The 16,275-nt window shown below is 49.3% G+C and overlaps 1 protein-coding gene across 6 annotated transcripts in view; it reads right to left on the bottom strand.

Moving 5' to 3' along the window:
• Positions 1–211: 211 nt before the first annotated feature.
• Positions 212–16,275, bottom strand: part of LOC140408279 (electrogenic sodium bicarbonate cotransporter 1-like) — a 356,190-nt gene continuing 340,126 nt past the window's right edge. For 3 of the 6 annotated variants that reach the window (XM_072495257.1, XM_072495260.1, XM_072495261.1), the window contains 4 exons: positions 13,770–13,928; positions 7,191–7,269; positions 3,236–3,315; positions 212–540 (listed from right to left, as the gene is read on the bottom strand). In XM_072495257.1, the coding sequence (XP_072351358.1) occupies positions 3,272–3,315; positions 7,191–7,269; positions 13,770–13,928 (282 nt within the window). In that variant the 3' untranslated portion in view covers positions 212–540; positions 3,236–3,271. The remainder of the gene's footprint in view (positions 541–3,235; positions 3,316–7,190; positions 7,270–13,769; positions 13,929–16,275) is intronic. The other 3 variants (XM_072495256.1, XM_072495258.1, XM_072495259.1) reach the window with 1 other exon arrangement.

Genomic DNA, 16,275 nt, shown 5'->3' with positions numbered 1-16,275 from the left:
GCAATAGTCCAACATTTCGGCTCTTAAAGGAGCAGGCGGACCCCACTAATCCATCACAGCTGGTGCCTTCCAGCGAAGGGGAAAGGGTGGGGAGGGGGATGTTGGTGGTGGGCAGTGCCCTCACTGTTGTGGTGTACCATAGAAATCCGCCTCCACCAACCGCACCCCCCCCCCCCCAACCTTTCTTCCCCCCCCCCCCCCCCCACACACCCATCTTCACCTCGTCCCGTATCTCTTCGAGAAGGAAGCCAGTCCGGAGAGAAGAGTTCTGAAAGAGGGAGAAAGAGAACAGAGAAGAACAGAGGCGGTGCCTCCTCCCTCCCTGGGATGTAACCCCGCGCGCGTCATTCCTTCGCGTGGCGGCCGAGTGAGGGTGTCGCCTCAAAGAGTTGGCAGTAGGAGCATGTCGAGTGTCCGCTGGGAATGGAGAGTTATAGTGCTGTCTCAGTCCCTCTGCTCCTCCAGAAGTAGCCTGTCTCACAATCAGGCTCAAGCTCTATCCTTATTTGAGGCACGTTTCTGACTGGAGTGGTCGGAGGGCTGGAAATAAATGCAGAGAGAGAGAGAGAATAAATAACCAGTGTCTGAGCTGGAAACAATGCACCCGAAGATACAACCTTCCTTTCGAGATTAGGATCACGCAGCACAGAAGGAGGCCATTCGGCCCCTCATACGAGCTCTGCCAACCCCCTCGTCGATCTTTCCCTGTAGACCTGCAACTTCATTCCTTTCCAAGTATTTATCCAATTCCTTTTTGAAAGTTACTGTTGAATTTGTTTCCACCGCCCTTACAGGCAGCACACCTGAGTTAAAATAAATTTCCCCTCATCTCCCCTCTGCCTCTTCCGTCAGTGGTTTATATCTGTGTCCCTCTGGTTACTGACCGTCCTGCCAGTGGAAACAGTTACTCTTTATTTATTCCATCAAAACCCGTCACGACTTTGGAGCATCTCATTCAAACCTCTTCTTGAACCTCTCTGCCTCTTAATGCACAGGTTTGATTTGATCCTGGTCAGAGTTAGTCCCCTCTCAGCTGAGAACGTGACACTAGGATTGGTCCCATGATAGCCAAACACAAACAAGGCAACCACAGTTTCTAACCTCCATTATTGCCAACATGCCATACACCTACACAAAATTGCATGAGTTCGGACGTGATACTATCAGCTGAGGACAGGACCGGCTTCAGCTCTGATGAATTGCTAACTAGGGAAGTGTCTCCAACTCCTCCGCCTCCTCCAGATTTCCAGGGCCTTTATTTTGCCTCAGTCGAGGAACGGTTGACATTTCTGTATCTGGACGTTAGCAACTGTCTTGTATAGTAAACAGTTTCTGACATTTCAAGGGGTCAGGATTAACCCGCACACGATACAAAAGAAAAATTAATGATTAATATGCCTACCTCCTGATTGGCCTGCTGACATAATACACCTATTTCTTGATGGTATACTTTGTAACATTGCCGGCAGGGGATAATTTTACTGGTTTGCACTTCCTTCCCAACCAATAGGCTGATGTTTTAGACAAGGGGAAGTGATCACACCCAAACAACAAGAAGTAAATTTCAAGCATAACTATGCAGGACTGCATTTCGAAACCCATGAGAAAGATGCAGAAATTAGGAATAGGATTGAATTGCGGAGAGTTTGTGTGAAAATTGGACGGAACCTTGGCCAAGCCACGCTTGGAATAATGCGAACAATTCTGCTCGCCAAATTGTAAAAAGGACATAGACGCTGGAGAAAGTGCAAAAAAGATTTACAAGAATAGGACCAGAACCAAGAGGTTGTTTCTCAGGAAAGGCTGGGGCTCCTCGCTCTAGAAAAGAGAAAAGTGAGCTTTGACGAGGTGGAGATCTTTAAAATTCTGAAGGTGTTTCACAGGGTTGATGTGGAGAAGAAGGTTCCATTTATGTGGGGACAAAAACTAAGGGACATAAATATAAGACCATCACTAATAAATCCAATAGGGAATTCAGGAGAAACTTGTTTACCCCGAGAGTCACAAGAATAAGATCATAAGAAAAAAGGAGTGGGTGTAGTCCACTCGGCCCCTCGATCCTGCGCCGCCATCCTCAACAAGATCATGGCTGATGTCATTGTAGCCTTATCTCCACTGTCCTGACAGTCCCCCATAACCTTTAACCCTCTTGCCAGTCAAAAGTATCTTACTCCGCCTTAAAAAATATTCAGTGACCCAGATCTCATTGCTGTCTGGGTAACAAAATTCCAAAGACTAAAGATCCTGCGCTCTATTGGATACACGTGCTATATTGGACACACGTGCTATATTGGACACACGTGCTATATTGGCTACATGTGCTATGTTGGCTATATGTGCTATATTGGACACACGTGCTATATTGGACACACGTGCTATATTGGCTACATGTGCTATATTGCCTATGACTACATTTGAAAAGTATTTCACTGAGTGTAAGCTCTTTAAAATATCATAGAATCCATACAGTGCAGAAGGAGGCCATTCGGCCCATCGAGTCTGCACCGACCCTTCGAATGAGCTCTCCACCCGCCCCATCTCTACAACCCCACAACCTAACTTGCACATCCCTGGACACTACAGGGCAATTCAGCATGGCCAATCCACCTACCCCGCACATCTTTGGACTGTGTGAGGAAACCTACGCAGACACGGGGAGAACGTACAAACTCAGGAAAGCCAATGGCGGGAGGGCCGGGAAGGGCTGGCGGTGTGTTTTTATAAGCCAGGTTGGTTGGGGTTTGTGTTCGGGGCGGGGGGTGATGGTTATTTTGTTGTGGGTTCTGTCTCTGTTGGATGTTGAAAAGTGTTAAAATTATAAATGCCTCAATAAAATATTTTCTAAAAAAAAAAGAGAATGTACAAACTCCGCACAGACAGTCACCCGAAGCTGGAATTGACCCTGGGTCCCTGGTGCTGTGAGGCAGCAGTGCTAACCACTGTGCCACCATGCCACCCTGATGTTGTAAGCCATTGCATTTATTTTCTATCCTCAACCACATCTCCGGCAGAAAATCCTGCAACTTGTGTTCCATTTGGATTTGTCTCATTCATATATATCCAGAAAATACGGGAAGAGGAAATCCCGTCCCCATTTTCTTCAAACCCTCATGACCGTTCGAACAAATCGATAATTCTGCCAGAAACATTGTTCCCCAGAAACACACACCGCGATTCAGTGCCCATTGTAACCAGTGCCCAATCGACCAGCAACGTGAAGCAGTGCTCCGTTTACCTTGGCATATTGATTGGCTGAAAGAGAGGAATTGGATCAACATGAAGTATGTCGTTCAAGGAACATCGGGGGCTTTTCTCCTGAATGAAAAAAGGACACTGTTGGTCACTTCAGGTATTGGCAGGATTTATACAGCGATTGTTCTGTGCAGAATACAAACCCGAAGGGGGAAACGTCCTCCTGCATTCCCCACGTCTGTTTTCATGACCAGGAAATCGAATGTGCTCCCATTCTGGACTCCACACTGAGGTAGGATGTCGAGGCCTTGGAGCAGGTGTCGGGGAGGTTTACTAGAATGGTATCAGGGTGAGGGACTTCAGTTAATGTGGAGATTCTGGAGAAACTGGGACTAAGGGGAGGATGAATTTGTCACAAGAGTTTTGTGTGTGACACAAATTTACAAATCAGACTTGATCTCCAAAGCCTTAAATGCCACCAACAGCGTGAAGCCCGTGTTTATCAAATCCACTAACTTACTGCACATGGCCAAAAGATATTAGTTTATTGTCCACCCAGATTCTGCTTCAGTGTCTGCCTGTGAGCTGTCGCTGGCCCCGAGCCAGTCCCCTACAGACCCGAGGTCCTTCATACATCTAAATTGCAGGTCTTATCCTCCAATTCAGATTGAGGTGGAAAGATTGGCCTGGCTAATAATAACACCCCAATCTCGCCGTCTGTACAGAGCTGCAGTGTTGACACAAACCAGTGCAGAAAGCTGAGATTGAATGGGGCAGCAAGTCTTTGAAGTTCAGTGAGTGATTTAGCACCAATAAACCCGACATTTACTGTCTAAACAAAGATACAGCACAAATGATTAAGAATCATTTTTTTTTAAATTTAGAGTACCCATTTTTTTTTCCAATTAAGGGCAAGGGACCTCAGCGCCGTAGTCAGCAGTGCTAACCACTGTGACACATGCTGCCCTAATGATTGAGAATCATGACCCGGGGGCAGCATGGTGGCGCAGTGGTTAGCACTGCGGCCTCACGGTGCCGAGGTCCCAGGTTCGATCCCGGCTCTGGGTCACTGTCCGTGTGGAGTTTGCACATTCTCCCCGTGTCTGCATGGGTTTCGCCCCCACAACCCAAAGATGTGGATTGGACACACTAAATTGCCCCTTAATTGGAAAAAAAATGAATTGGGTACTCTAAATTTAAAAAAATGAATCATGACCCATCACCAATCAACATATTGCCTCAGACCCGGCTGAAGCTATGCGTCCTGATTTGCGGCTGGGATTTTCCGGAGCCCATTGAGAATGAGTGGAATTCTGGCCCCAATGCCAAATTTTTAGTTCCCGCTCGCAACAGGCCCCGCCACGGGCGAGACTGGAGTATCCCACCCGCTGTGTGCATATTCTGAAGGCGTCGAGCAAGCAGATTTAAATGCATGGACATCAATTTCATTGACCAAGGTTGGAATACACAAATCAAACACCAGTACTTCAAATGTGAGTGATTCGAAGGAGGTAGATTGCCTACCCGTCGGGATCTTCCACATCCTGTAAATGTTATGGATCCTCCGCACACTGTAGGCCTTTAAATGCTGGGAGAACCAGGTATCTGGACATTCACCTAAAAATCTCATCATGTTGTTTGGATGTGGGGAGCACCCCTTGGGCGGGGATGGACCCACCCTCCTGCCCAGAATGACCCACGGGGCCAGAAAAGACTGAAATCGTAGTAGAACTTCAATCTGGACTAGGTTTTAAATCAGCATTGAACAGGTGTTAGAGATACTCCAGATTCGGGCATCAGGTGGGATTGGAGTAAAGGACTGTCTAGGATGGTCATCAGTGAATAACGTTCTTCGCATTTCACGTTCCAAACTCTACTTGCAAGCGATAAGAGACCCATCACCTATTCGGCCTTGTCTCTCAAATGCCCAGGCTATTAAACAGTGCATCATAGACTTGATGTGTAATATCTGATGTGTGCTCCGTTCATGAAAGAGGTTGTGACCAATGAGGTCCCCTGTCTTTGCTATGATGGCAAATAACAGGCATGAGAGCTGGTCTGCACTTGATTGAAAATTAAATGATTTATGGTGAATATCATTTTTTTTTAAATGTGGAGAGATATATAAACGAGGTCACCGATTCACCTTCGCCCATCAGGCAAAGTAATAATCAACCTCCCAAGAATTGGTCAATCTCATCCCATAGGTGAAGAGATCATTTGGGCAACCTGACTCCTGGCCAAGGGTTTTCAGCTCATAACAATCCGGTCCAGGGTATCTGGTCTCCATCAGGCTCAACTCACTTATGAAGAAATCTTTGCAACATGCAAATCTTCTTCTATTCCTCCTGAGCAACACTTGGGTCTCTATATTCATGCCCCCATCTCCACGAGTGGGATAGCGCCAGGAAGAGTGAATTAAAAAATGTATGAACAGGGAATGCGTTCCCAACCATATTAACACATTAGCAGCTGAGGCTGGTGACTCCTGTGAGTGAGCCGGTCTTGAGAGGCTGGATTCTTCCCGAGATCCCAAAACTGCAGTTTGGGAACCCAGTTCGAGGGTTAACAGTGGCCGTGTGCATGTCCCAGGCCTGTGGGTGAAAGGGAGTCAGGATGTGCCGGCTCCAGAAAGTCAGTACCCGATCTCACACCCCGCGCTCAACTCAAGCCCGATCTCTAGTGCTCCCTCTCCTGCTGGGGTCTGTTCCAGCTAAGGCCTCCAGTTTGCCTGGCTGCCAGAGGGGGAAGAGAAGAATGTTTATAATGAGGCCCCATCCTTGTCCCTCGGCCTTTCTGTGTTTTCCCTCTCTGCCGTTCTTTCCCCCATTCCCGCCCACCCAGCGCCTTCCCGGCCAATATTGGGGCCGAGGAATTCACCCCCAAAAAGGAAGCATGTGAAAACCAGGCTGGCTTTCCCAGATCCTCGTGGTACAAGGTGGATGTTGTACCTCGGCCTGTGCACACCTGCTTCCTGTTCTTACAGGTGTCGTTGTGACTCCTCCCTTTCATTCTTTGGAAAAGATTTTCCAAACAGAAGAGCCACAGAGCACCCGGCATGTTCGCTTCGACCCCTGCCAGTGACTCTTGCAGAATTCATGAGGGCCCGGTACGATTGGCCACACTTGGGACCTCGAGAGTAGACGCCCCCTTTACAATGTCCTCAGAATAAGGAGTCGGCCATTTAGGACCGAGAAGAAATTTCTTCACTCACGGGCTCGGCAAAGCCTTTGGATCTCGCGCCCAGAGGGATTTGGATGGTCAGTTGTTCAAGACGAAGGTCGATAAAACTTTGCTCCCTGAAGGGACATGGCGATAGGGTGGGGGAAGGGGATTGATGTCAAAGTTTACCCACGATTTATAAATAGTGGAGCAGGAAGGGTATGTGCGGTGCAATATTTTACGTGTATGACCAGCCCATGGTTCTCCCTACAACATGGGCAGATATCCACGCTCCTACTGTGTGGGGAGGCTGCAGGTTGAATAAGAGATTTGCAAAGTGATTTCGGAAAGCAACAAATCACTCTCCGTGCACCTTTAACAGGCAGTCGATAACAACTGGCGTAGAAACCCATTTGCACTCACACACTGACCGCTCTGCAAGGTCAGGGTGTGAGCATTGTGTTACAATAACCATTTTGTACTCCGATTAGAAGAAAGAGCTTGCGAGCGGATTAAAGGAATTCACTGACCTGAAACGCAAAGTGAATGACAGCAAAGGAAGACAAAAGGAGCACGGTTAGAAATCGGTTAAACTAAGCTTCCAGTGAAGCATGGTTAGTTGATGATTGTCGGATAAGCCCACAGCACAGGGGCTGCAACAGTTAGTATGAGGCACGGAAGGGAAGGGGTAGAGAGAGTGGGTGATGCAAAGGAAGTAAGACAGCCAGAGGCACCATTTGATGTGGATCAGAATAAAGGGGGTGAGGAAAAAAGAAATGTCAAGCCCGTTCTCACTGAAATGAATGGAAGTCAGGCAGGCAGAAGGTTTTACTCACTGCTTAGGAAGGGTTCTTGTTCCATCAAGTCCATTGAAATATTAATAGCAGGAACTTTTTCTGAATATGGGTAATCAGACTGTGAAGGAAATGTTTACAATGCTTAAATATACTAAACTGCAAGTTGGAAAATACTGAAAAATACTGTGAATTAACATTACTGGCCTCTTCAGAAGGTGAGAGTCTTGTGTATGATGTGTGGGATTAGAGGTTCAGAGACCAATATAAATCCTCAGATGTATTTGTTATTCCCTTCATTAGCTGTATTGTTATTTATTTCACATCAGTGTCGCTATCACTGAGAGGTGGGCCAGTCAGGATTGTAATCTGTCTACTGAACAATGTTGGTGTTTTTTGTCTATGCGAGCTGTCTGTTTGGTACTCCTGTGGCTGGCAAGTCCAAATTCTACTTTTTCCTGTTGGTCTTTGCAGTGAGTTCACAATGGAACAAGAAACAGCTGAAGAAATGTAATGCTTGTTAGTTGCTCATCAAATAGGAGAATCTCGTTTGGGCAAGGTGTGGAGCAGGACAAATAAAACAAAATTGAAGAGATGCGTCAAGAGATTCACAGAAACTGGTGGGAGGCAACATGACTCAGCCTGGTGGTACCACTGTAGTTACATTGGCATTGAGGGTTACATGGAGACTACAGGTATGAGTGATGACATGTGGCAGAATCAGAGGCTGGCTAGATGGGAGTGTAACAAAGCTTCACCCACAGGGCCATGGTCGCAAAGAAAGAGCAGAAACGTGACCCAAAACTGTAAAACATTTCAGAAGACATGTTAAACAAGGCAGCAACACACAGCACATGGAAAACTGCAGCCATATCTTAGAATGGCAAACTATGTTAACAGTTAAAACTCGGTTTTAATACAATCCTTAGAATAACTATAATTTGATTTTCAGCATATGACATGTGAGGATGTAATCTGGTATGATATACCATACTTTTAACTTGACCTCAGAGCAGAATTTCCCAATGGGAATATTTTCAGACATTGCAGTCATCTTCTGTACTTGTGAATCAAACTATTGTTGGCTAATCCTTTGATGTTTTGGTGCTAATATCGGAATTTCTGCCTTATTGTTGCCCTGGTGAGTGGTAATAATACAGGCAGCAAGGATGTTCACCTCCATTTTCTTTTTGTTGATTCAAGGGCATCATTGCCCCTTGCGGAGGTGGTGGTGGGCTGCCCTTTTGTTGAACCTTGTGTTGACTGTAACCTCAGATTGGGAGATTTCCAGGCTATTACTTAAACAAGAAGAGGAGGAAGTGAGAGTTAACCTGGACCTGTCTTAAACTCCCTCCCCACGAGCTAGGGCGAGGAGCGGTATCAACAATATTCTCGGTAGAAATGGCCTGGGGTCTCCCAGAGTTCAAACTCATTCCCTTGGACACTGTGCAAGCAAAGCGGGATTGCAAAATCGCAGTGGCATGAGGAAAACCCCTTGTTTTCTTCATTAGGCGATCAGAGATGAAGAACAATCCGCTCAACTAACAATCAATTAAAAAAAAAATTTAGAGTGCCAATTATTTTTTTCCAATTAAGGGGCAATTTTAGCGTGGCCAATCCACCAACTCTGCAGATTTTTGGGTTGTGGGGGTGAGACCCATGCAGACACGGGGAGAACGTGCAAACTCCACACGGACAGTGACCCAGGGCCGGGATCGATCCCGGGTCCTCGGCGCCGTGAGGCAGCAGGGCTAACCACTGCGCCACCGTGCTCCCCTCCAAGAAACAATCTCTAATACCTTCAATGAACCCTCCTACCCTGTACATCTTTTGGGTTGTGGGGGTGAGACACGGGGAGAACGTGCAAACTCCACACGGACAGTGACCCGGGGCCGTTCTTCGAACCCGGGTCCTTGGTGCCGTGAGGCAGCAGTGCTAACCACTGCGTCACCGTGCCGCCCCCTCAACTGGCAATCAGGAACCAACTAATTGGAAAATGGAAAGTCGGCTGCATTTGACCAGAGTTGGCTACCATAATTCTCAATCCAAAATGCAAAGGGTGGAGTTAAGCATTTCAACTGGAAAAGCATTCACGCTGACAAAAGTAATGACTTGTCAGAGCAAGGGGATTTTCACAGTAACTTCATCGCAGTGTTAATGTAAGCTTACTTGTGGCAATAATAAAGATTATTTTCTGTCTCAACGCAGTCAATGTGCGATATCAGTGTTCCCCATAGTTCATCAGGAAACATGGAGATCAACAGTTAAGTTTTCACCCCACAAAGTTCCTGAAACAGGGTGCATTTTGATCCCTGATGGAAGGTCATCGGCCTGAAACATTAACCTGGTTCTCTTCCCACAGATGATGCCAGACCTGAAGAGCATTTCTGTTTTTATTTCAGACTTCCAGCATCTGCAGTATTTTGTTATATATCAGCGCATCTTTTTTTTGCTCCTGTTGTGGAAACAATTAAATTTAGCACTGCATATTCCAAATATCTATCCCTTCGTTCCTCTTGTGGCCAAGCACTAATACAACCAACAACTTTGCCAACGGGCTCCGAGCCCAACAGCAGCAAATACCGAATCAAGGACTGATAACACCGCCGTCCACCCATAGAGTCACAGCTGCTGTTAGTGATGATGTGGAGGTGCCGGCGTTGGACTGGGGTGAGCACAGTAAGAAGTCTCACAACACCAGGTTAAAGTCCAACAGGTTTGTTTCAAATCGATATTGTCTTGCATCTTTGATTTTGTCTATATATATGTTTCTGAAACCTCCCTCTCCATTCACCTGAGGAAGGAGCAGTGCTCCGAAAGCTAGTGATTTGAAACAAACCTGTTGGACTATAACCTTGCGGTGTGAGACTTCTTGCCGTTAGTGAGGAGCAGAGATAGTCATCGGGATAGTCATGCCCTGGACAGGTCTGAGTTACCATTCTTAAACAGAAACATGTTGCACTTTGAAAATGGACATTCTTGTCATCAGAATGAGCAGAATGAGATGTGGTTTTGAAACATTTTGCAGGGAGAGTCCAGAACAAGGGGCCAAAACCAAAAAATTGGAAGTGGAAATCTGGAACTTGTTCCCCCTAAAAAACCTGCTGAAGCTGGGGGCCAAATGAAAATCTCACAACTCAGGTTGGTAGATTTGAATTGGGTAAGGATATTAAAGTTTATAGAACCGAGATCGGTAGATGGAGTTAAGATTCAGGTCAGCCACAGTCAAACGAAATGGCAGAATAGGCTAGAGGGGCCAAATGGCCTCTTTCTGGACCTACGTTCCTGAAACAAAGCTGCTTAATCCCGTGCTTGACTGAGGCAGAGAGAAACACGATTAATCCCAATTTTCATCTTTGTACCAGCACAAGAGTATCCTTAAAATGAGCTAGAATTAGCATCACTGCAAAGAAGCAAACAGCAGGTCCAGCATCATCGAAAGAGAGAGAAACAGAGTTTTGAGTCAAATCTGCGTTCAAACGGGAGCAGGGTAGGCGGGTTTAATGCTGTTGAAAGGGGTGAGGGGGAGGGAGGATAAAAGGGAAGGTCTGGAATAGGGTAAAGGGCGGGAGAGATTAAATGGCAAAGATGTCACGGGACAAAACTTAACGGGCGTGGTAATGGTTGTAGGAAAGGAACAAAGCATTTGCCCAGAGTCAGAGCCAACGGCAGAATACTGAACAGCTCTGCCTGAAAGCACAAACGTGAAAGACAAGGTTGAGTGAGAATGGCACATGGCAAAATGTGTCCAAGCGTTCCCAAGACATCTTGCCATCCACTTCCCCCACTGCTGTCAGAGTTCCAAAGGGACTGTTTCCTCCGCGACACCCTGGTCCACTCCTCACCCCATCACCTCACCCCGTTTCCACGGCACCTTCCCATGCAATGGCAGGAGGTGGAACACCTGGCCCCTTTACCTCCCCACTGTCCAAAGCCCCAAGCACTCCTTACGTCTGAAGCAGTGATTTCCTTGTACTCCTTTCTATTTAGTATTCGCCGCTCGCAGTGTGGTCTAGCACAGTTGGTTTAGCACAGGGCTAAATCGCTGGCTTTGAAAGCAGACCAAGGCAGGCCAGCAGCACGGTTCAATTCCTGTACCACCCTCCCCGAACAGGCGCCGGAATGTGGCGACTAGGGGCTTTTCACAGTAACTTCATTTGAAGCCGACTTGTGACAATAAGCGATTTTCATTTCCTAATAAAATAAATAAATAATCTTTATTGTCACAAGTAGGGTTACATTACCACTGCAATGAAGTTACTGTGAAAAGCCCCTAGTCGCCACATTCCGGCACCTGTTCAGGTACACGGAGATTTCAGAATTCTCAGCCAGTACGGGAATTGAACCCGCGCTGCTGGCCTTGTCCTGCATCACAGACCAGGTGTCTAGCCCACTGAGCTAAACAAGTCCTCTACACTGGGGAGACAAAACTCAGATTGGGTGACCTCTTTGCGGAACACCTCCATTCAATCTGTAATCATGACCCTGAGCTCCTGGGGGGTTTGGCATTTTAATTCACACTCTCGCACTCACATTTCTGTCCTCGGTCTGCTGCGATCATCCAGTGAAGCTCAACGCAGCCTGAGAGACTCAATATCGGGTTTGTGAACTTCAGGCTGTGAGCTCTGCCCCTCATTTTGATTCTGTTTGTTGCCATGTGCCAGTCTTAATCTTGTTTTCCACGTTATTGCTTGCGGACAGAATTGTTCGATGTACAGCCATTCACACTCCTCCTGGACTAATTCTTTGCTTTCGTTACTACAACCGTTCCCTTCGCCTTTTGTCCCAAGTCACCGGGCAACGTTTAAGAGGACAGGAAGGGAGTCCCGTTTTGGGCGTGTTCAGCGGGTATTTCTCGGCGCCGGTGCTAATGTCGGCATCGCTGTTTCACGGGACTTTGCCATTTTTCTGGGCTTCTGCGAGGAACGCCCTGTCGAAGCTGCATTTACATCATTTCCGGCACTGACGAGCTCAGCTCACCAGCGCGGTGAGCGTTTGCGGATTGGGGGGGGGGGGGGGGGGGGGGGGGGCAGATCTTTCGGATCACTCTGCCATCCCACCACAGCCTCTTGACATCCCCACTGCACCCAACTTACCTCTTATGGGGTCCAGGAGCCCCCCCCCCCCTCATTCCACATCTTAAGGGCAAGGCATCCCCAGGTTCGATTCCTGGCAAAGGGCAACCTGGACGTGTGTCAGCGGGAGTGCAAGGTACCCAGAGCCTAACCACATTGTCTATGGGTCATAGAATTTACAGTGCAGAAGGAGGCCATTCGGCCCATCCAGTCTGCACCGGCTCTTGGAAAGAGCACCCTACCCAAGCCCACACCACCCTATCCCCATAACCCAGTAACCCCACTCAACCGACACTAAGGGCAATTTTTGGACACTAAGGGCAATTTATCGTGGCCAATCCACCTAACCTGCACATCTTTGGACTGTGGGAGGAAACCGGAGCACCCGGAGGAAACCCACGCACACACGGGGAGAACGTGCAGACTCCGCACAGACAGTGACCCAAGCCGGAATCGAACCTGGGACCCTGGAGCTGTGAAGCAATTGCACTAACCACTGTGCTACCGTGGTGCCCATGGGTAGGGGGGGGGACCTCAAGCTCGCTGAGAGATTGGGGCACCCATTGAGAATGGCAGCCCGATCTCTGAGGAGCCGGCATTGCCGACGCATTTAGCTCCCCAGTGATGAAGAAACTTCTAAGTGTGGGCATGACCGGGGAGAAACTGCCCAAGGCCCAAAACAATGACCAGGTGTGGGTGGAAACCGGTGACAATCTCACCCAAAAGGCCGACAGAAAACATCCAACCAAACCTTTATTGTAAAAGGTGCAAAGAAGATTTACCAGGATGTTGCGTGGAATGGAGAGTAGGTCTTACGAGGAAAGGTTGAGGGTGCTAGGCCTTTTCTCATTAGAACGGAGAAGGATGAGGGGCGACTTGATAGAGGTTTATAAGATGATCAGGGGAATAGATAGAGTAGACAGTCAGAGACTTTTTCCCCGGGTGGAACAAACCATTACAAGGGGACATAAATTTAAGGTGAATGGTGGAAGATATAGGGGGGATGTCAGAGGTAGGTTCTTTACCCAGAGAGTAGTGGGGGCATGGAATGCACTGCCTGTGGAAGTAGTTGAGTCGGAAACATTAGGGACCTCTAAAGCGGATATTGGATAGGTACATGGATTACGGTAGAATGATGGGGTGTAGATTAATTTGTTCTTAATCTAGGACAAAAGTTCGGCAAAACATCGTGGGCCTGTTCTGTGCTGTATTTTCTATGTTCTTTGTTCTAAACAGGCCCAAAATGACACTTGGCAATTCTTTGGTGAAATTCCGCCCAACGTGGCAGCACAGATATGGTGGGTTGAATGGCCTCTTCCATCCCGTAAACCTCTACGATTCACTTATGTAGGATGATTGCCTCAGGATTGGAAAATTTAACCCCCTTGTCCTCTATTTTTAAATGTTTAACCGAGCATTTCAATTGGGATTAGACAATGAGAAACAGATCAACATCCAACCGCTGTGCATTTAAACTAGTCTTAAATGAAATTGCCTTTGTAGCGGACTTCAGTATGTATTGGTTTACTGGTGAAATATTGCTTACATCATCGTTGTCACTGTCCGCACTCAGTTTCTTCTTCTTCTTTTTATCGTCCTCCTTCTTTTTCTTGTCCTTTTCTGGAATGACGTCATCCAGAAAGCTGAGGTTGTGCTGGGAAAAGATGTAATCCATTCCCTTTCGAACCGCGACAAGTGCCAGGATCTGTGGGCAGGAAAGGAGATCCCATCGTCACATTGTCACATTTTCCAAAGCATCATGCGGAAAGATCACGGGCGGGATTCTCCCAACGGGAGTCTAAGTGCCGACGCCGGAGTGAAAACCGGAATGTTTCACTCCGGCGTCAGAGCCCGCTCCCAGCCCCCTATTCTCCCGCCCTCCCGGGGGGGGGGGCTAGGAGCGGGGTTGCGTCTTTTACGCGTGCTGGGCCTTGGCACCGTGTAAAAAGCGGCGCCGCGTAAATGACGTCACCCGCCGTCCTCCCCGAGGCCGCCCCGCAAGGAGATGGCGGATGGATCTTGCGGGGCGGCGGAGGAAAAGAGGTCCTCCTTTAGAGAGGCCGGCCCGCCGATGGGTGGGCCCCAATCTCCGGCCTGACCCCATCGGCGGCCTCCCCGGTGAAGGAACCCCCCTCCCCCCCCCCCCCCCCCAGCGTTCCCGCACAGTTCCCGCCGGCAGTGACCAGGTGTGATGGCGCCGGCGGGAACCTGTCATGTCGAAGCGGCCACTTGGCCCATCCGGGCCGGAGAAACACTGCTCGCCTTTTGCGAACGGCGAGCGCCGATCCTCCGAGCGGCCCAGCGAGATTGTCGCGGCGCTGGTTTGGGGGGGGGGGGCGAGAATCGCGTGCGGGTGTCGAGGCGGCGTGGTGTGACTCACGCGGCGCCCCGGCGATTCTCCCACCCGGCGTGGGAGGGGGGAGAATTCCACCCCAAGTGCGTGAGATTCTCCTAAAGATCGCACTTCAGGGGCGAAATTCTCCGGTATCGGCGCGATGTCCGCCGACCAGCGCCCAAAACGGCGCAAATCAGTCGGGCATCGCGCCGCCCCAAAGGTGCAGAATCCTCCGCACCTTTGGGGGCCGAGGCCCCAACCTTAAGGGGCTAGGTCGGCGCCGGACTGATTTCCGCCCCGCCAGCTGGCGGAAAAGGCCTTTGGTGCCCCGCCAGCTGGCGCGGAAATGACATCTCCGGGCGGCGCATGCGCGGGAGCGTTAGCAGCCGCTCACGGCATCCCCGCGCATGCGCTGTCTCTTCCGCCTCCGCCATGGTGGAGACCGTGGCGAAGGCGGAAGGAAAAGAGTGCCCCCACGGCACAGGCCCGCCCGCGGATCAGTGGGCCCCGATCGCGGGCCAGGCCACCGTGGGGGCACCCCCCGGGGCCAGATCGCCCCGCGCCCCCCCCCCCGGACCCCGGAGCCCGCCCGCGCCGCCTTGTCCCGTCGGTAAGGTAGGTGGTTTAATCTACGCCGGCGGGACAGGCATTCTAGCGGCGGGACTTCGGCCCATCCGGCCCGGAGAATCGCGGGGGGGGGGGGCCCCGCCAACCGGCGCAGCACGATTCCCGCCCCCGCCGAATATCCGGTGCCGGAGAATTCGGCAACCGGCGAGGGCGGGATTCACGCCAGCCCCCGCCGATTCTCCGACCCGGTGGGGGGTCGGAGAATCTCGCCCCAGATCCAATTCAGTTTCTCGTCTCCAAGTTATCAGAGGAAACTTTACTTTACACCCTGCAAATAAGGAGATATTAATTCAGGTGACCAGAAGCCTGGCCAATGATGTAGGTTTCAAACAGCTTCTCAAGGGAGGGGAGGGAGATGGCAAGATTTAGGAAGGGAATGGCAGAGCTTAGGATCTAGGCGGCTGAATGCATGGCCGCCAATGGTGATGCAATTAAATCAAATGAAGAGGGCATTCAGCAGAACGCATCCATCCATCAGCATCATTACAATTCTGTAGCTCTTCCTCAAGGTGTCCCCCTGCCTGGCTGATAACCTGTAACTGCAATGCTGAAATCTCACTGAGGGGGCTTCAGGCACATGGCATCACATCCAATAACCTGCTCTGAAAACTCTGATTGCATTTTGACAGCTATGGCATAGTCCTCCGCAGCAGTTGCGACAACCCACAGCATTCTAAAAAACCCACAACATTCTAAAAGACAAACTTAACTCGCCCTTACTTCCAATGTTCATGGACCATAAAAGATATTCCTGGAACTGTGTCCAGATTTGCATCTCTGCCAAAAATGAATAACCTCTTCCTTTGGAAATATCCTATCTGTGTACCATGTTTAATTGAAATCCGTCCATTAGTTTTTGAGATACATTGAGTGAGATTCTCCATTTGGGAGTCCAGGTTCTCCCAAACCGGAGTAGAATTGCTCCTGGCCTGTGCTGGTGATAGGAACAGCACCTGGGAGTGATTCCCACTCCCTTGCCATGCAAATGTGTCCATGGTATGGAGCTCGCGAGATTCCTCGGAGCCCAGGTATTGGGCCGCCCCTTCCCTCCACAACACAAACCCTCCGCAACCCCCCCCCCCCGCTGCTG

The sequence above is a fragment of the Scyliorhinus torazame genome, chromosome 3 (genome assembly GCF_047496885.1).
Source record: "Scyliorhinus torazame isolate Kashiwa2021f chromosome 3, sScyTor2.1, whole genome shotgun sequence".
Taxonomy (NCBI): Eukaryota; Metazoa; Chordata; class Chondrichthyes; order Carcharhiniformes; family Scyliorhinidae; genus Scyliorhinus; species Scyliorhinus torazame.
Note: the sequence above shows the minus strand (reverse complement) of the source record. Positions and strands in the feature narration are given on the sequence as shown.